This window comes from Piliocolobus tephrosceles, chromosome 9 (genome assembly GCF_002776525.5).
Source record: "Piliocolobus tephrosceles isolate RC106 chromosome 9, ASM277652v3, whole genome shotgun sequence".
Lineage (NCBI taxonomy): Eukaryota > Metazoa > Chordata > Mammalia > Primates > Cercopithecidae > Piliocolobus > Piliocolobus tephrosceles.
This window is the reverse complement of record NC_045442.1, coordinates 55,252,808-55,265,890: the sequence shown is the minus strand read 5'-3', so window position 1 is coordinate 55,265,890 and position 13,083 is coordinate 55,252,808. Positions and strand designations below refer to the sequence as shown.

Below are 13,083 nucleotides of genomic sequence, written 5' to 3'. Positions count from 1 at the left end.
GCTAAATGAACAAGGTCATCTCCCTCCACCCTTTCTCTCATCCTGTTCTCATGTGAGAGAAGTAACTTTAGAAGACACACACACACACACACACACACACATACGCACACACATCCCTGCATACAGATGTGGATTAGGGAGCCTCAAAGCGCCTCCCAGATGCCCGGCAGCCTCTGCAGCAGTAACTCTTTGTGCACTGTGGTTTGCTGCTGTCTTTGCTTTGGAGGGATGATGGCTTTTATGAATGGTAGCCAGGGAGGGACTTAATATCTTCTGCTTCCTGATGTCAGCACAATGAATGAAACACTTGCAAAGCGTAAAACCTCATGCACCCGGGAAGCAGATATCTTCTCAGATTGGTTCTCCAGATGCAGCGTCTCTTGCTGATGAAATCACCAGTCCCATGTGTCACAGATAATCCATATACGTTAGGATTTAAATGAGGCAGAAACTGAGCCTGCATGTGGAATGATACGTGTATGATTCTGGCACAACCAGTTCTTTCCCTGAAGCAGCTGTTGCCACCACCCTCTTCCTGCCAGGCAGCGGAGGAAGGTGCTTGCGGGAGCTGCGGACACACTGTTGTGTGTTAGGCATCTACTTAGCTGGCCTCATGTTCTGCTTTTGCTGGCAGAATTCCTTGCTGAAGCTCCAAGCCCTCGAATCTGATCTGTGCTCTGCATTTTTAACAAACCAGGATGAAGCTGCTCAGGTGCATGGAGTCAAGGACCCAGTGCCAGCATCGACTCAGAGTGTGCTTGCTGATGGGACAGATTCTGCAGGTAAGATACAGGGCTCGGGGTTGTCCCAAATTGTACTCTCAAGGTAGTTCAGTCTCTTGCTGGTTCACACTCAGCCTGAGCCTCTGAGGGAAAACAGTGCCTGGGGCGACATGAAAGCCCAAGAGGTGCTTCTGAGTTGCCCAGGAGGAGCTGAGGGGGAGCAGGAAAGACTGGGATTTGCTATAACATAGAACTGTCTAGATAGGACCAAGAGTCACACACAAATGGGTGTCATTTGTGTAAGATGAAAGTACCCATTGCAACTTCTAGTCTTCATTTTCCCATTTGGTCTCCTGGGACACATGAGTGCTATGCTTATTTTATATTACTGGACCTAGATAACCTGTGCTGTCTTGAAATTCTTCTTTTTGATGTGTTGTGGATGGGGAAGTTTCCATACTGCTACTTCCTTTCCTGTTAACTGCTTGTAAGATGATCCATGTATGCAGGGAAAGTGGGGGTGAGTGCTCCACTGATAGCTCATTCTGATTCTGTATTGTCTTGTTTGGTTTCCTTTTTTTTTTTTCCATTAATTTCCTTGTCAAAAAGTCCCAAATTGAGTCTTGATTTTCTGTTAGTCTCTGGCTTTAATTCCGGGGATGGTAGATTGGCTAGCCAACAGAGGCAAATTAATGTTGCCAGGAATATTTGGAGAGGAAAGAAACACTAATTTATATAAGTGAGAGCATAACTTATGTTTTCTAACAGGAAGAGGTCACAAGTTTGCAGACTGGTTTCCAGATGAATGGTAGAAATAGGCTAAGGGAGCTTTCTTCATGAGAGGTCCTTAATCTCTAGGAGTTCAAGGCAAAGATTTACAAAGGTAATCTGTTTCAGTACCATTAGCAATAGTACATTTTAGATACTCCTGTTGAAAGCAGACCCCATAAATATATACACCTACTATATGCCCAAACAAATTAAAAATAGACAAACAATTTAAAAATTTTTGAAAGGAAAAAAAAAAAAAAGAAAACAGAGCCACATAGTCTAAGCAGACCAATCAATACTGTCTGGTGTTGGAATATGTACTAATAATGGTAGCATATAATAGCTACTAGTAGTAGCTACTATGATTATTTAAAACATTCTATGATCCTGGCACTGTTCTAAACACTTTTTGTGTATTATATTAAATCCTTAAACTGACTTGTGAAGTACTACTATTCATCTTAAGATACTGAAGCCTAGCAGAGCATTGCTGGTGAGTGGTACCTTGTTTCCCTATGGATGCAGGTGGCCAGTTGGCTGTCTTTGTTGCCCAGTGAGCTCTCCTGCTCTGTTGGCCATTGCGTTTGGATGAGTGGCAAATAAAATTGAACAGGAGCCAACATCAGGCCAATTAGCAGTTTAAGTCAGATTATTTAGACAACATCCCTTTTCTTCCCTCAACACCATATTCCACTCCCTGCAAACAAGCAACATATTTAATACAAAACACATAAAGAAGTCTCAAACCAAGTACAAGTTAACCGTTGAGTTATTTGGTGATTTGGATTAACTATACAAGTTTCTGACAAAGTGTTCAGTAAAATATTTGTTGCATGCTGGATGTGGATAAATTTTTTCTTTTCATCATGACTTTTATGTGTCTTCCCAACAGTTAAAAATAGTTTTGTATTTTCTCATCGGCATGGGCAAGATTTTGCACAAGCTTATTACTACTTGTTATAAAATGAAAATAAATACAGGGTTTATGTAGGGATTGCTCACACAGAGGAATTAGCAATACATCCATGTTAAATATCAAATGGCAGAGATGTGCAGAAGTCTCTTTAGAGAGGAGGCTTGTGGGTTATACGCTGGATTTTCCGAAATGTAGATGAATCTGAAATGTCTCAGAGCCCTCCCTAGAGAGTCTAGAAAACTAGACTGTAGAGACATCTAGAAAACTGATGTTTCCAGGGACCAAAGGAGTCTCTTCATTTGGCAGGGATATTGCCAAAGTGACAGCCATTTGTAAGATGCCTTTGTGACTTAAATTATGGGATGGTTTGGTCTCACTGGGTTCTAAGATGTACTCTTACAGGAAGACCATGCATTTTCTAATCCATGAGTCACTCAGGGAAGACATTTATGTTCAGATCCATGGCTCTTAATTCAGGGATGGATTTCTAGAGTGATCTTTGGACACCTTAAAACTTTAAGTCTTTTCATGTTACTCCTGGTGAGAGGGTGGTTGTGTAAGATGAACACAGATGGCCGTAAGTCCATAAAATATTATAGTAACTTAAAAACAGTCTTCTCTTTCTTAACATCTAGCATTCTCTCTGAGCCTTACATGTATATAAATATTCAAATCATAATTGTTGTAAAAATTCAATTAGTAATTTTCAATGTCAATAACATGGACAAAATCTGTGATTTTGAACATGGATTTGAACATGTGAAATGAACAAGTGATTTTCATAAGAATAACTGGATATAATATGCTACCACTTAACCATAAATAGCAAACATTCATAAGTATAAATTCATGTGACCTAGTAGGTTTCAAATTCACTGTAGACTTCACTGATTTTAACTTGGGTTTATGGGTTGCCAAGATCAGTTCCACCTAGTAAGAGACTTGACAGGTCCCCCTGTCCTATACATCCAGTTGTAAACTGCATATGCAGCAAGAAGACATTTCATGGTACCCTGGGGACACTGTATTCTAGATACTGTTCCAGAACCTTCTTATGGATCATAATTACCAGGAAGCTTTTCCAATCTGGCATCCTCTCTAGACAGTCTAGGATGAAAGTCCTGGAATCTGTGTGTTTCATAAATCCCCCTGAGTAACAGAACCACACTATTCAAGTGGACAGTGTCTTGAATTGGGAGAGAATGTCAAGTTCTGTCTGACTCTGCTCTACCTCAATTTTGCCAATGGGAAAGGCTCACAGATCACACGAGACTTATAACTCAGGGTCTGTGGCCAGTTGGCTCCGTCTGCTTACTTATCTCAGGAGGAGAAAGTCCACAGGTTGGGAGTGAGGGGGATGGGGATATAGACAGATTTGAGGAATAGAAGGCCCTTAGGGAAAAATGATGGAGAGGAAATCGGCTGCAAGGCAGCTTAGGGTCATAAAAAGGGTAACCAACTGGCTTGGTTTGCATAGGATTGTCCTATTTTTAGCACTAAATATCCCACGTGCTAAGAAATCTTCACTCCCAGGTATTCCAAGACAGTTGGTCACCCTACTTGTAGGTTGCAAACCACAACCTGTGAGACAGAAGCTGTTATAGACTGAATCTTTGTGTTTCCCCAACAACTTATTAAAATATATGTTGAAGTTTGGAGGTGGGACCTTGGGCAGGTCATTAGGCCATGAGATTAGTGCCCTTATAAGAGTCCAGAAAGCTAGCTTGCCCTCTTTGCTCCATGTGAGACTCTAAGAAGTCAGCCCTCTGAAAGCTGGAAGAGAACCCTTATCAGAAGTTGACCAGGCTGGCACCTGATCTTGAACTTCCAGCCTCCAGAGCTGTGAGAGATAAGTTTCTGTTGTTAATAAGCCACTCAGTCTATGGTAATTTGTTATAGCAGCCAGGACTGACTAAGGCAGAAACCCACACAATAGGCTCAAAATACTTCTAACTCTATCAATATCTTCTTACAGCTGAAGCAAATATTTCCAGCATGGAATTAGTAAGCACCTATTCTGATGTGGTTGAATGGAAAATGGAATGAGGTTTGTCTTTTCCACTGCTTGTGATTTTAGAGTGTGGAGAAGGACTGTTCATGTTGCACATGACTCAGCATAGTAACCTTTGTTCTGTCTGATCAAGGACGATTGGTGGTTTGGAGTTTTAGCAAAAACTGTCACCAGAGATAACTGCACACCTTTTACTAAAAATAATAATTCCATAGCAGTACTTTATTATATTTTTCTAAAATCTTGATCTTCAAATTGAACTTTCAATTTGGGTAAGACGCTAATGTAGTATGTCTATTTGGAGTCTATAATTATTCTCATGCAGAATTCTGCATAATCTATGGGTCTCTTCCAAAGTTGAAGTTGACGTAGGTCAGAGTCAACCAGAACCTAACCTTTTTGCTCATATTTCCAGACACTGTCTACTTGACCAGAGTTTTCAATTAATTGGAAATGCGTATTAAACTTACAGCTGTCTGAGATACCTACCTTAAAATGAAAAATTAAAATATAAAGATGACACCGAAGAATCCCCACATTTGAAAAACTCCCTTGGTGATTCTGAAGTGCAAGGAGGTTCAGTAATACTTTATAGAACACGGTGCCATTCCAGGGGTGACATGAAATATGTTCCTGCTGCAGGTGCAATTTAGAAATAGATTTCTAGAATAGGAAAGCATTTCAGGTATCCTACTAGGAACATCTGGTTATTCATGAAACTTGATATTTCAGTCTATGTGGTGGCAACCCCAGATAGTCTTTGAAAGTCAGTAAGATCTTCATTCAACCTCAGGAGTGCACAGAATTTCCAAATATCTTTTATAAACTTAATTCATTATGGTGTATGTGTGTGTGTGTGTGTGTGTGTGTGACACACTGAAACTTCTAAAGCCTTCTAGAGCCTTTATATGTATTCAGGATGTACCACCTAATGTTTTAACTTAAATAATGGCTACTATTATGGAAAGTAGCACTTCATTTATTTGTCGTAAGTTGGTTCCCTTAAAATAGAGGTTTTTCAGTTGGGGTCTATTTTTTTGCCCCCCTTGAGGACATTTGGCAGTATCTAGAGACATAACTGGTTACAATGAGGGGGTGGACTTTCCTGGCCTCTGGTGACTAGAGGCCAGGAAAATTCTGAAATACACATCCTGAAATGCACAGGACCACCCCTCTCCCCCATCAAAGAATTATCTGGTCCAATAGCGCTGAATGGTCAATAGTGCTGAGGTTCAGAAACCTTTGCTTTAAAAGCTCTTAAGTGAATAACATCAACATTAGGTAACAATGACCTCTTTACTTGTATCAGGCATTAGTGGATGGACTGGGCATTAGTGGATGGATTTTCTTATTCTTCACAAGAACTCTATGATATAGTTTTCATTGTCACCGCCAGATTAAAGATGAGGAAATCAACTTGGAGATGTAACTGGTGATATGGTTTGGCTTGTCCCCACCCAAATTTGAATTCCCACGTGTTGTGGGAGGGACCCGGTGGGAGGTAATTGAATCATGGGGGCAGATCTTTCCCATGCTGTTCTCGTGACAGTGAATGTCGCATGAGGTCTGATGGTTTTCAAAAGGGGAGTTTCCCTGCACAAGCTCTATCCTCTTGTCCGCCACCATGTGAGACAAGGCTTTCACCTTCTGCCGTTAATGGTAGACTTCCCCACCCACGTGGAGCTGTGAGTCCAATAAACCTCTTTCTTTTACAAATTGCCCAGTCTTGGGTATGTCTTTATCAGCAGCATGAAAGCAAACTAATACACTGGCTGAAGGGCCCAAAGCTGCTGAGTACAGGGTGGTTGGGTGGAAAATGGGGACGTGGCAGTGGGGCTTTCCCCACTCTGACTCCATAGCCTAAACTCTTCATCACTATGCTATTTACCATCCAGCTTAAATGGTAAGTCCCCAAAGTTCTAATATTCTAGAATTTGAAATGAAGTATATAGCTGGTCTAAATACCCTCTATATAATTAATGTATTTTGAAAGTCATTTTAAAAATCCATCCCTGACTTTATCTTGGCAGACTGAAGAGACCTAGATATGTAGTTGATTTATTTGCTACAGCCCCTGTTTCTGTAATTTTGCCTCCTCTGATTGAATCCATCTCTAGGTCCCTGTGCCTCTCTTGATGTATATTTACCTGAACTGCATAGTGTATTTCACATGGAGTCAAAAACTATATTTTATTTGTAAATATCAGCAGAGGTACTTTAGTTTTACAGAATGTCACCACTGGAAGAAACTGGGCAAACTATACAAGGGATCTCTACTATTTCTTACAGCAGCATGTGAATCTACAATGACCTCAATTTAAAACAAAATGAATTAATACCTGAAAATGGGAACAGGGGAATTTTATAAAATAAATATGAAATAATTATGCCTGTGGGATTGTTTTCCAAACCCTTGCTAGAGATGCACAGTATTTTCTTGGCTTTTTTGTCATATCAGTATACTCTATCAGAGCTCCCCAAATCCCATACCCAATTAAACTAATAGCTTAGTGCTTGTTATTTGTTAGGAGTAGCTGGCTTTGTTTTCTTTAATGGCATCACTTACTGGCCCACAGTGCAAGTCATCTGCCACTATTGAACCTCTGCTTCATGGTTTATGAGCTTGGTCTGTGGTTGCTTAGCATTTCACTCTGAAAAATGTTAACATCATCTGCAAACTCAGATTTATCATTCTGCACTTCCTTTTCCCTGCCATTTCTGAAATGTAAAACAAGATTAATCCAAGACCCATTTGCAAGGATTGGTACTGACATGTCCATCATAAAGACAGAAATTAATCTCTTCCTTTAGCTGCATATTGTTAGTTTTGCATCCTTTGCAAAACATGGCCCAATCATCATTCAGTTTTGTTTTAAAACAATCTTTGGCATGATAATCATGCATAGACTTCTTGAAAACCCAGATATATTTTTCATATCAACTGTTGTTTAAAAATTTCTTCTTCCATGCCATTTCTGAAATGTAAAACAAGATTAATCCAGGATGCACTTGCAAGGATTAGAACTGAATTAATTTCTTAAAACATTAATTCAACTCTGCCCTTTGCAAAAAGCTCTGCCTTGCTCAGAAAGATAGTTCCTTGCAGAATTTCATATGCTACTTGGGTGATTTGGGACAGGTTATTTATTCTCTCATCCTCCTCTGTTCCTTTTGTTTAAAATGGGAAAAAGCATACTATCTAATTCCTAGGATTGTTGTAAGAGTGGCATGCTATAATACATATGAAGGTCTTAGCTCATCTCCTATGGTAAATGCTCCATAAATGTCAGCTGTCATTATGTTAAAAGCTGGGCATTCTTTCTGTACTCAGAACTCATGTCTCCTTTCCTCCAGTTGATAATGCTTACATTTGTCTTTGAAGAGGTATTCTATCATAATTTCTAACTACTTTCAGGGAGTGGAAATGACATTTCGTATTGTTCATTCCCTCGGTGCCCTCTAGAATCTTGCATATGATTGACATTACACTTATTCTCCTAAGCAAAAGGTATTTATAACAGCAATAATCTATAGAGCTGATGGCTGAATAAATACTACCTATTAAATTTGGAATTACATTTGTAACAGTAAAATCTGTCCTGTACTAAACCTGTGACATAATTTGGCCAGAAAAGTTATCTACTATTAATAATTTTTCTGTGATGCTTTTATAACCATCTTCATAATCTATGAAGAAAGGAACTTCACATTAACCTTGTTTTCTAAGGAAATATTTCAAAATGTATAGATGACTCTAATTCTCTGAGGCTACTTCTCCAACTGCTTTATAGGAAGGAAATATCAGTCCTACAGCCCAAATTGCCAGGTAGTTATTTAATTTTTTTAATTCACTTTTTACATTAGACCAAGTACTGTGTTATTATACCTGATTATATTTGTCTTCAACTGTTTACAAATGAGAATTCTGAATTTGAAGAGACTCGCCTGGTCAAGGATGTAACAACTGCCAACAAGTGGTATCGCAGACCAAGCCCAAGCCTCTGACGCCAGAGCCTGGGCTTCTAACTGGTAGCCTATAGTCATTACAAAAAATATTAACAAACTTTATTTTTCAGAACAGTTTTAGGTTTACAAAAAATTTGAACACACAGAGAGTTCTCAATTACCACTTTTCCCCTGCACACAGGTTTCCTATATATTTTAGTCACTTTAAAAATCCTTTCCTTGGGTTATTTTAGCATCAGCTTTCCATGCATAGAAAGACTGCCTGGAAGTGAGCAGATGGCATGCCCAGAAGCTTGGTGTCTGACACTGCTCTGGATGCCTCCCAGGCCCAGGGCTAGGTAGACAACCTTGTCCTGTCTCTTTGAGTTCCTTGAGAATCATACATTCCTGTGCCTCTATCTGGAGCTGCTGGTCCAACTTCCTTGAGTGAATTGGCTAATTCAGCCTAACTCATGACACTTGAGATGAATCATTCTTAACTACACTTTCTAATTGACTTGGGATGAGCCTAGTAAAGTTATCGCCCACATTGAAGGTTGGAATTTCCTTCAGTGGTCTTTCTGTTAGCTTTGTATATTCAATGTTCCCCAAATATTCTCCCGATAGCGCTTCTGCTCATAAATGAAAACTCCCATTTGAAAATAGCTTTTCTCATCTTAATAGCAGATTTTTATCAGCCGTACCACTAAGGTGATCAAATATTCAAGAATCGACTAGAAGACCTGGAGAGTCAAGTAGGCTGAAAAATGATAAGCATCCAGCACCCAGCTTTCTCTGTATCCCTAGAGGGCACTTCTGAATCTTCCACACTATGATGGATGATTTCTCTTTCCCTAGCTCCACAGCTCAGGCAGAACCCTGGACCTGGGCAGGGCATTGTTCAGCCTCGTTGTTATCTGAGCAGTTGGCTCCATTTTGGTGACATAGGAGGAGTAAAAGATGTTCTCAGAGATCAGAAGCTGTCCATTGGCCATTTCCCTTGGTTATTTCTCAAATTCAATGAGATTGAGAGAGATCAAATAATGCATCCCAGGTCACACCAGTGACAAAACTGGGACGAGAATCTGGGTCTTCCTGAGGCTGTGGCTCATGTTTTTATTCATTATGGCAAATTGCCTCTTGGGTCTGCAGGGTGACTGTCATGAAGCCCAGCCCTGTTTTCAGGGTGACATATTTCCCACCCCTCCAGCTCCCTAACACATCTAGTGGCCATCTGTAGAAACTGACACATAGGACTGCTTGGAGTGCTGACCTCCTCACTGCTCAGTCAGTCTCCTAAACCCACAGTCCCTTTTCATCTGCCGTCATTCCCACCTGATATGATGATACTGCTTCTCCTCTCTCAGTCATCTCTAACCAAGGAAGCTCATCTATTTTCCTGGCCTTGGTTATTGGGATGGCTTCAGGTTTACCCATGTTCTCTCCCCTCTAACCATATAGCTAACCCTTTAGTGCCTCAGGAACTCAAATGCGACATACCTAAAACTGAACCCATCATGCATCCATCAGATATTTTCTCGGTTGTTTTTCATCTTTGTTTTTGTGGTCCTCTTTGTGTGTGTGTGTGTGATGCTATTATCCTCCCTGCTGTCTGTCCTGAGAGAGGCTGGTTGAGAATGCTAAGGCCTGAACCTCATTAGAAGCACGGACACACTTTTGGCTTATATAGCGTTTGAAACCAACAAAGGCTGACGTTTGGCATTTTGGAATGCCCCTGAATGCTATTTATGAGCCCACCATGATGGGCAATCCCAAGAGTGCAACTTTACAGATCTACACATCTCAGCACCCCATCTCAAGTTTTTGCAGATAGAGATTTACTTAGGTTTGGAATAGCTTTAAAAATTCACGTTAGAAAGATACATTTTTAAATCTAACTAACTCTTTTAACCACTGTAATGTAGCATTTGCTTCTGCTTGGGGTTGCAGCCTGAGCAAAAGTTGTCTTTTGGCCTTCACACACTAATGGTAACTACTTTTCTTCTCTATGTTCCCTTCTGCTCAGTGACTGGGCTGCCAGAAACACTCTGGCTTCCGGTGTCAGAGATTTGGAGTCTTCTATTTCAAGCATTGGTCAAACTCTCCCTGAATGGAGATAGCCTAGTTATGCAACATTTCCTAGTGAATTTAAAATGGAGAGCATTTTACTACCAGCCTCATGTAGTTGTTATGAAGATTAAATACATGCAAAAAATCTCAGAGTAAGACTGAGGAAACAGTGACTCACTTCATAAATATTAGATATGATGATTATTATATCTAATAACAATGTTTTTATAAATATTATGTTTTTGTAAATAGGGACTCAGAGTAGTGACAACATGTTAAGGGTTATATTGGTTCTTATTTTCCACAATAACCCTGCAGGGATTCCAAATGAGGTTGGTGTTCAGTAAGAGAAGACAATATTCAACTTTCTTATTTTAGTAATAATATTTGTTAAAAATAATGGTTCTCATAGATACTGTGTTCAGTAGCTTCTATGCTTTATCCTAAGATTTCACCAAATACCCTATACAAAGGATGCATGGGTAAATATTGTTACTTTTAGGAGGAATTTATTTTAATGTGTATTAGTTCTTAAAAATGTAACTAGTACATCAAATTAATGACTTCTTGGCCATTGCTTAGGATGAAGCTTAAATTTAAAAAATACTGTAGGTTGGAACATTTTAAAAAAAAGATATAAATAAAAAATGAGTTTATCTAGATCTGGCAAAACTTTTGTAGGGGAATAATTTTATGTTCACTTAGTCATGTGAGGCAGGCACCATTATTCTTCCCATTTAACAGATGAAGAAATTGAGGTTTAAAAAGGTCCGACATCTCTAAACTCTCTTTAACCAGTTGTAGGCCTGGGATTCAAACTAACAGTCTTTGCCCACTATTATCTGCCACCAGGGTGCTTTCTCACTTCCCTTCTCATGAAAGTTTTCTTTTCCCCCCAAATTTTAATACTAACTTGTGTTTCCCTTTTTTTATAAAATTAATCTGCATTTGTTACAAAAATTTTTAGAAAATACAAAGAAGAAGAATTTGTTTAATTAGGTAAAAACAGTTAACACTTAATATGGGATCTGCCCTTTTAACAAAATTTTAAGCATAAGTAACAGCATTGTTATTACAGTAGTCTTCCCATATCCTAGGTCTCACTTTCCACATTTCAGGTGCCCACAGTACAGTACAATAAGTATTTTCAGAGAGATCACATTTATACAACTCTTATTGCAGTATCTTGTTATAATTGTCCTATTTTATTATTTGTTGTTAATCTCTTACTGTGTCTAATTTATGAATTAAGCTTTATCAAAGCTCTCTCTATATAGGAAAAAACATAGTATATATAGGGTTTGATGCACTCTGTGGTTTCAGGCATCCACTGGGAGTCTTGGAACTTATCCCCTGCCGATAAGTGGTGACTACTGTATTGGCACAATGTTGTACAGAATGTCTCCTTTTATTTTTCTTATCACAGTCCTGTGAGGAAGACACAGGCCAAACAATGAAAATGAGAGAGGTGGGCAAACTGGCTAGAGTCCCACAGAAAGTATAGGTGCACCAAACTCCTGACTCCCAGACCCTTTCCTCTAAAACATACTGCATTGCAGGATGAGCCCTGGCAAGATGCCCCTCCTTGGGGATAAAAAGTAATGTGCCCCTAGCGAACAAAGATTCCACCTTAGTTTAATGTTGCCATCAGCTTCTCCCTACGGGGAAGTAGGCTTCCCCGAACAGCAGCAGCATTGGCTCTGAATCTACACTGGCCTCTTCTGAGCAAAGAGCTCAGTAATTCTGTCTACACAAATACACACACATATGCATGAGTCAGCTGATTTAATTAAACCCCTTCTCAACTCAAATGGAGAGTTTGGACAAAGAACTGAGAGGCTACCAAATTACCAGTTTTTGACTGTATTGTTTTTCAATTGGTTGCTTTGGGATCTTTCTGGCTCACAGCTTCCTTCAATAGTGAATTGGAGGCAAGGAGGTTAGGATGTTAATTGGGCCACATGGTAAATTACGCAAATGCCCAAGGGAAAACAGATGCCCTATAAATGGAGGTTTGCAATTACTGTTGCAATGCAGTTTTTTAAAAAGCCATTTGTAGTGATCCGTGATTCTACAAAGTTATATTTTAGGACTCTATGGGTTCCAGAAACAGATCTTTCCGTGGCACTGCTTCACAGTCATGTGACTAGGATCCCAAGTATTTCCATTTTGGCATTATAAAGCAGCAACCAAGAAGAGACCTTGTTAATTTTGACCCTGGGGCCACAACTGAGCTGAAGGGTTCAAGATCTTAGAACTTTTTCCATTTCAGTAAAAATATGGTGATCCCAGGTGCCTGCTAAGGATTATTTTCTTCCTCATTATTATTTCCGAAGATATTTCCAAGAAACTGGTAACATGAATAAAACACATTTCTTCTTAGAGCCTAGTGGTTTAAGAAAAGGATTTGATGAGGAACCCATACACCTGCTGGTGTATTTCAAAGGTGATATTATATGCTGTGAGTTATTGATTAGTAACTCTTATTCCGGTTACTCCTGAGGGCTGTTTCCACACTGCAGAGTTTTCTGGGTAAATTATTCATGGCAAGGGTGTTGCCTGTAGTGATGTGTGTCAGTCACACCACTACACCTTGCCTTGGGCTGGAGGCACTGCCATTCGCCTCCCTCCAACTCTTTTTGTCATCA

The 13,083-nt window shown here is 39.6% G+C and overlaps 1 protein-coding gene across 9 annotated transcripts in view; it reads left to right on the top strand.

Annotated features, from left to right (window-relative positions):
• The window catches only part of FAM13C (family with sequence similarity 13 member C), a 115,163-nt gene that overhangs the window by 77,328 nt on the left and 24,752 nt on the right, over positions 1 to 13,083 (top strand). For all 9 annotated transcript variants that reach the window (XM_023185594.1, XM_023185593.1, XM_023185598.1 and 6 more), the window contains one exon: positions 698 to 782. In XM_023185594.1, the coding sequence (XP_023041362.1) occupies positions 698 to 782 (85 nt within the window). The remainder of the gene's footprint in view (positions 1 to 697; positions 783 to 13,083) is intronic.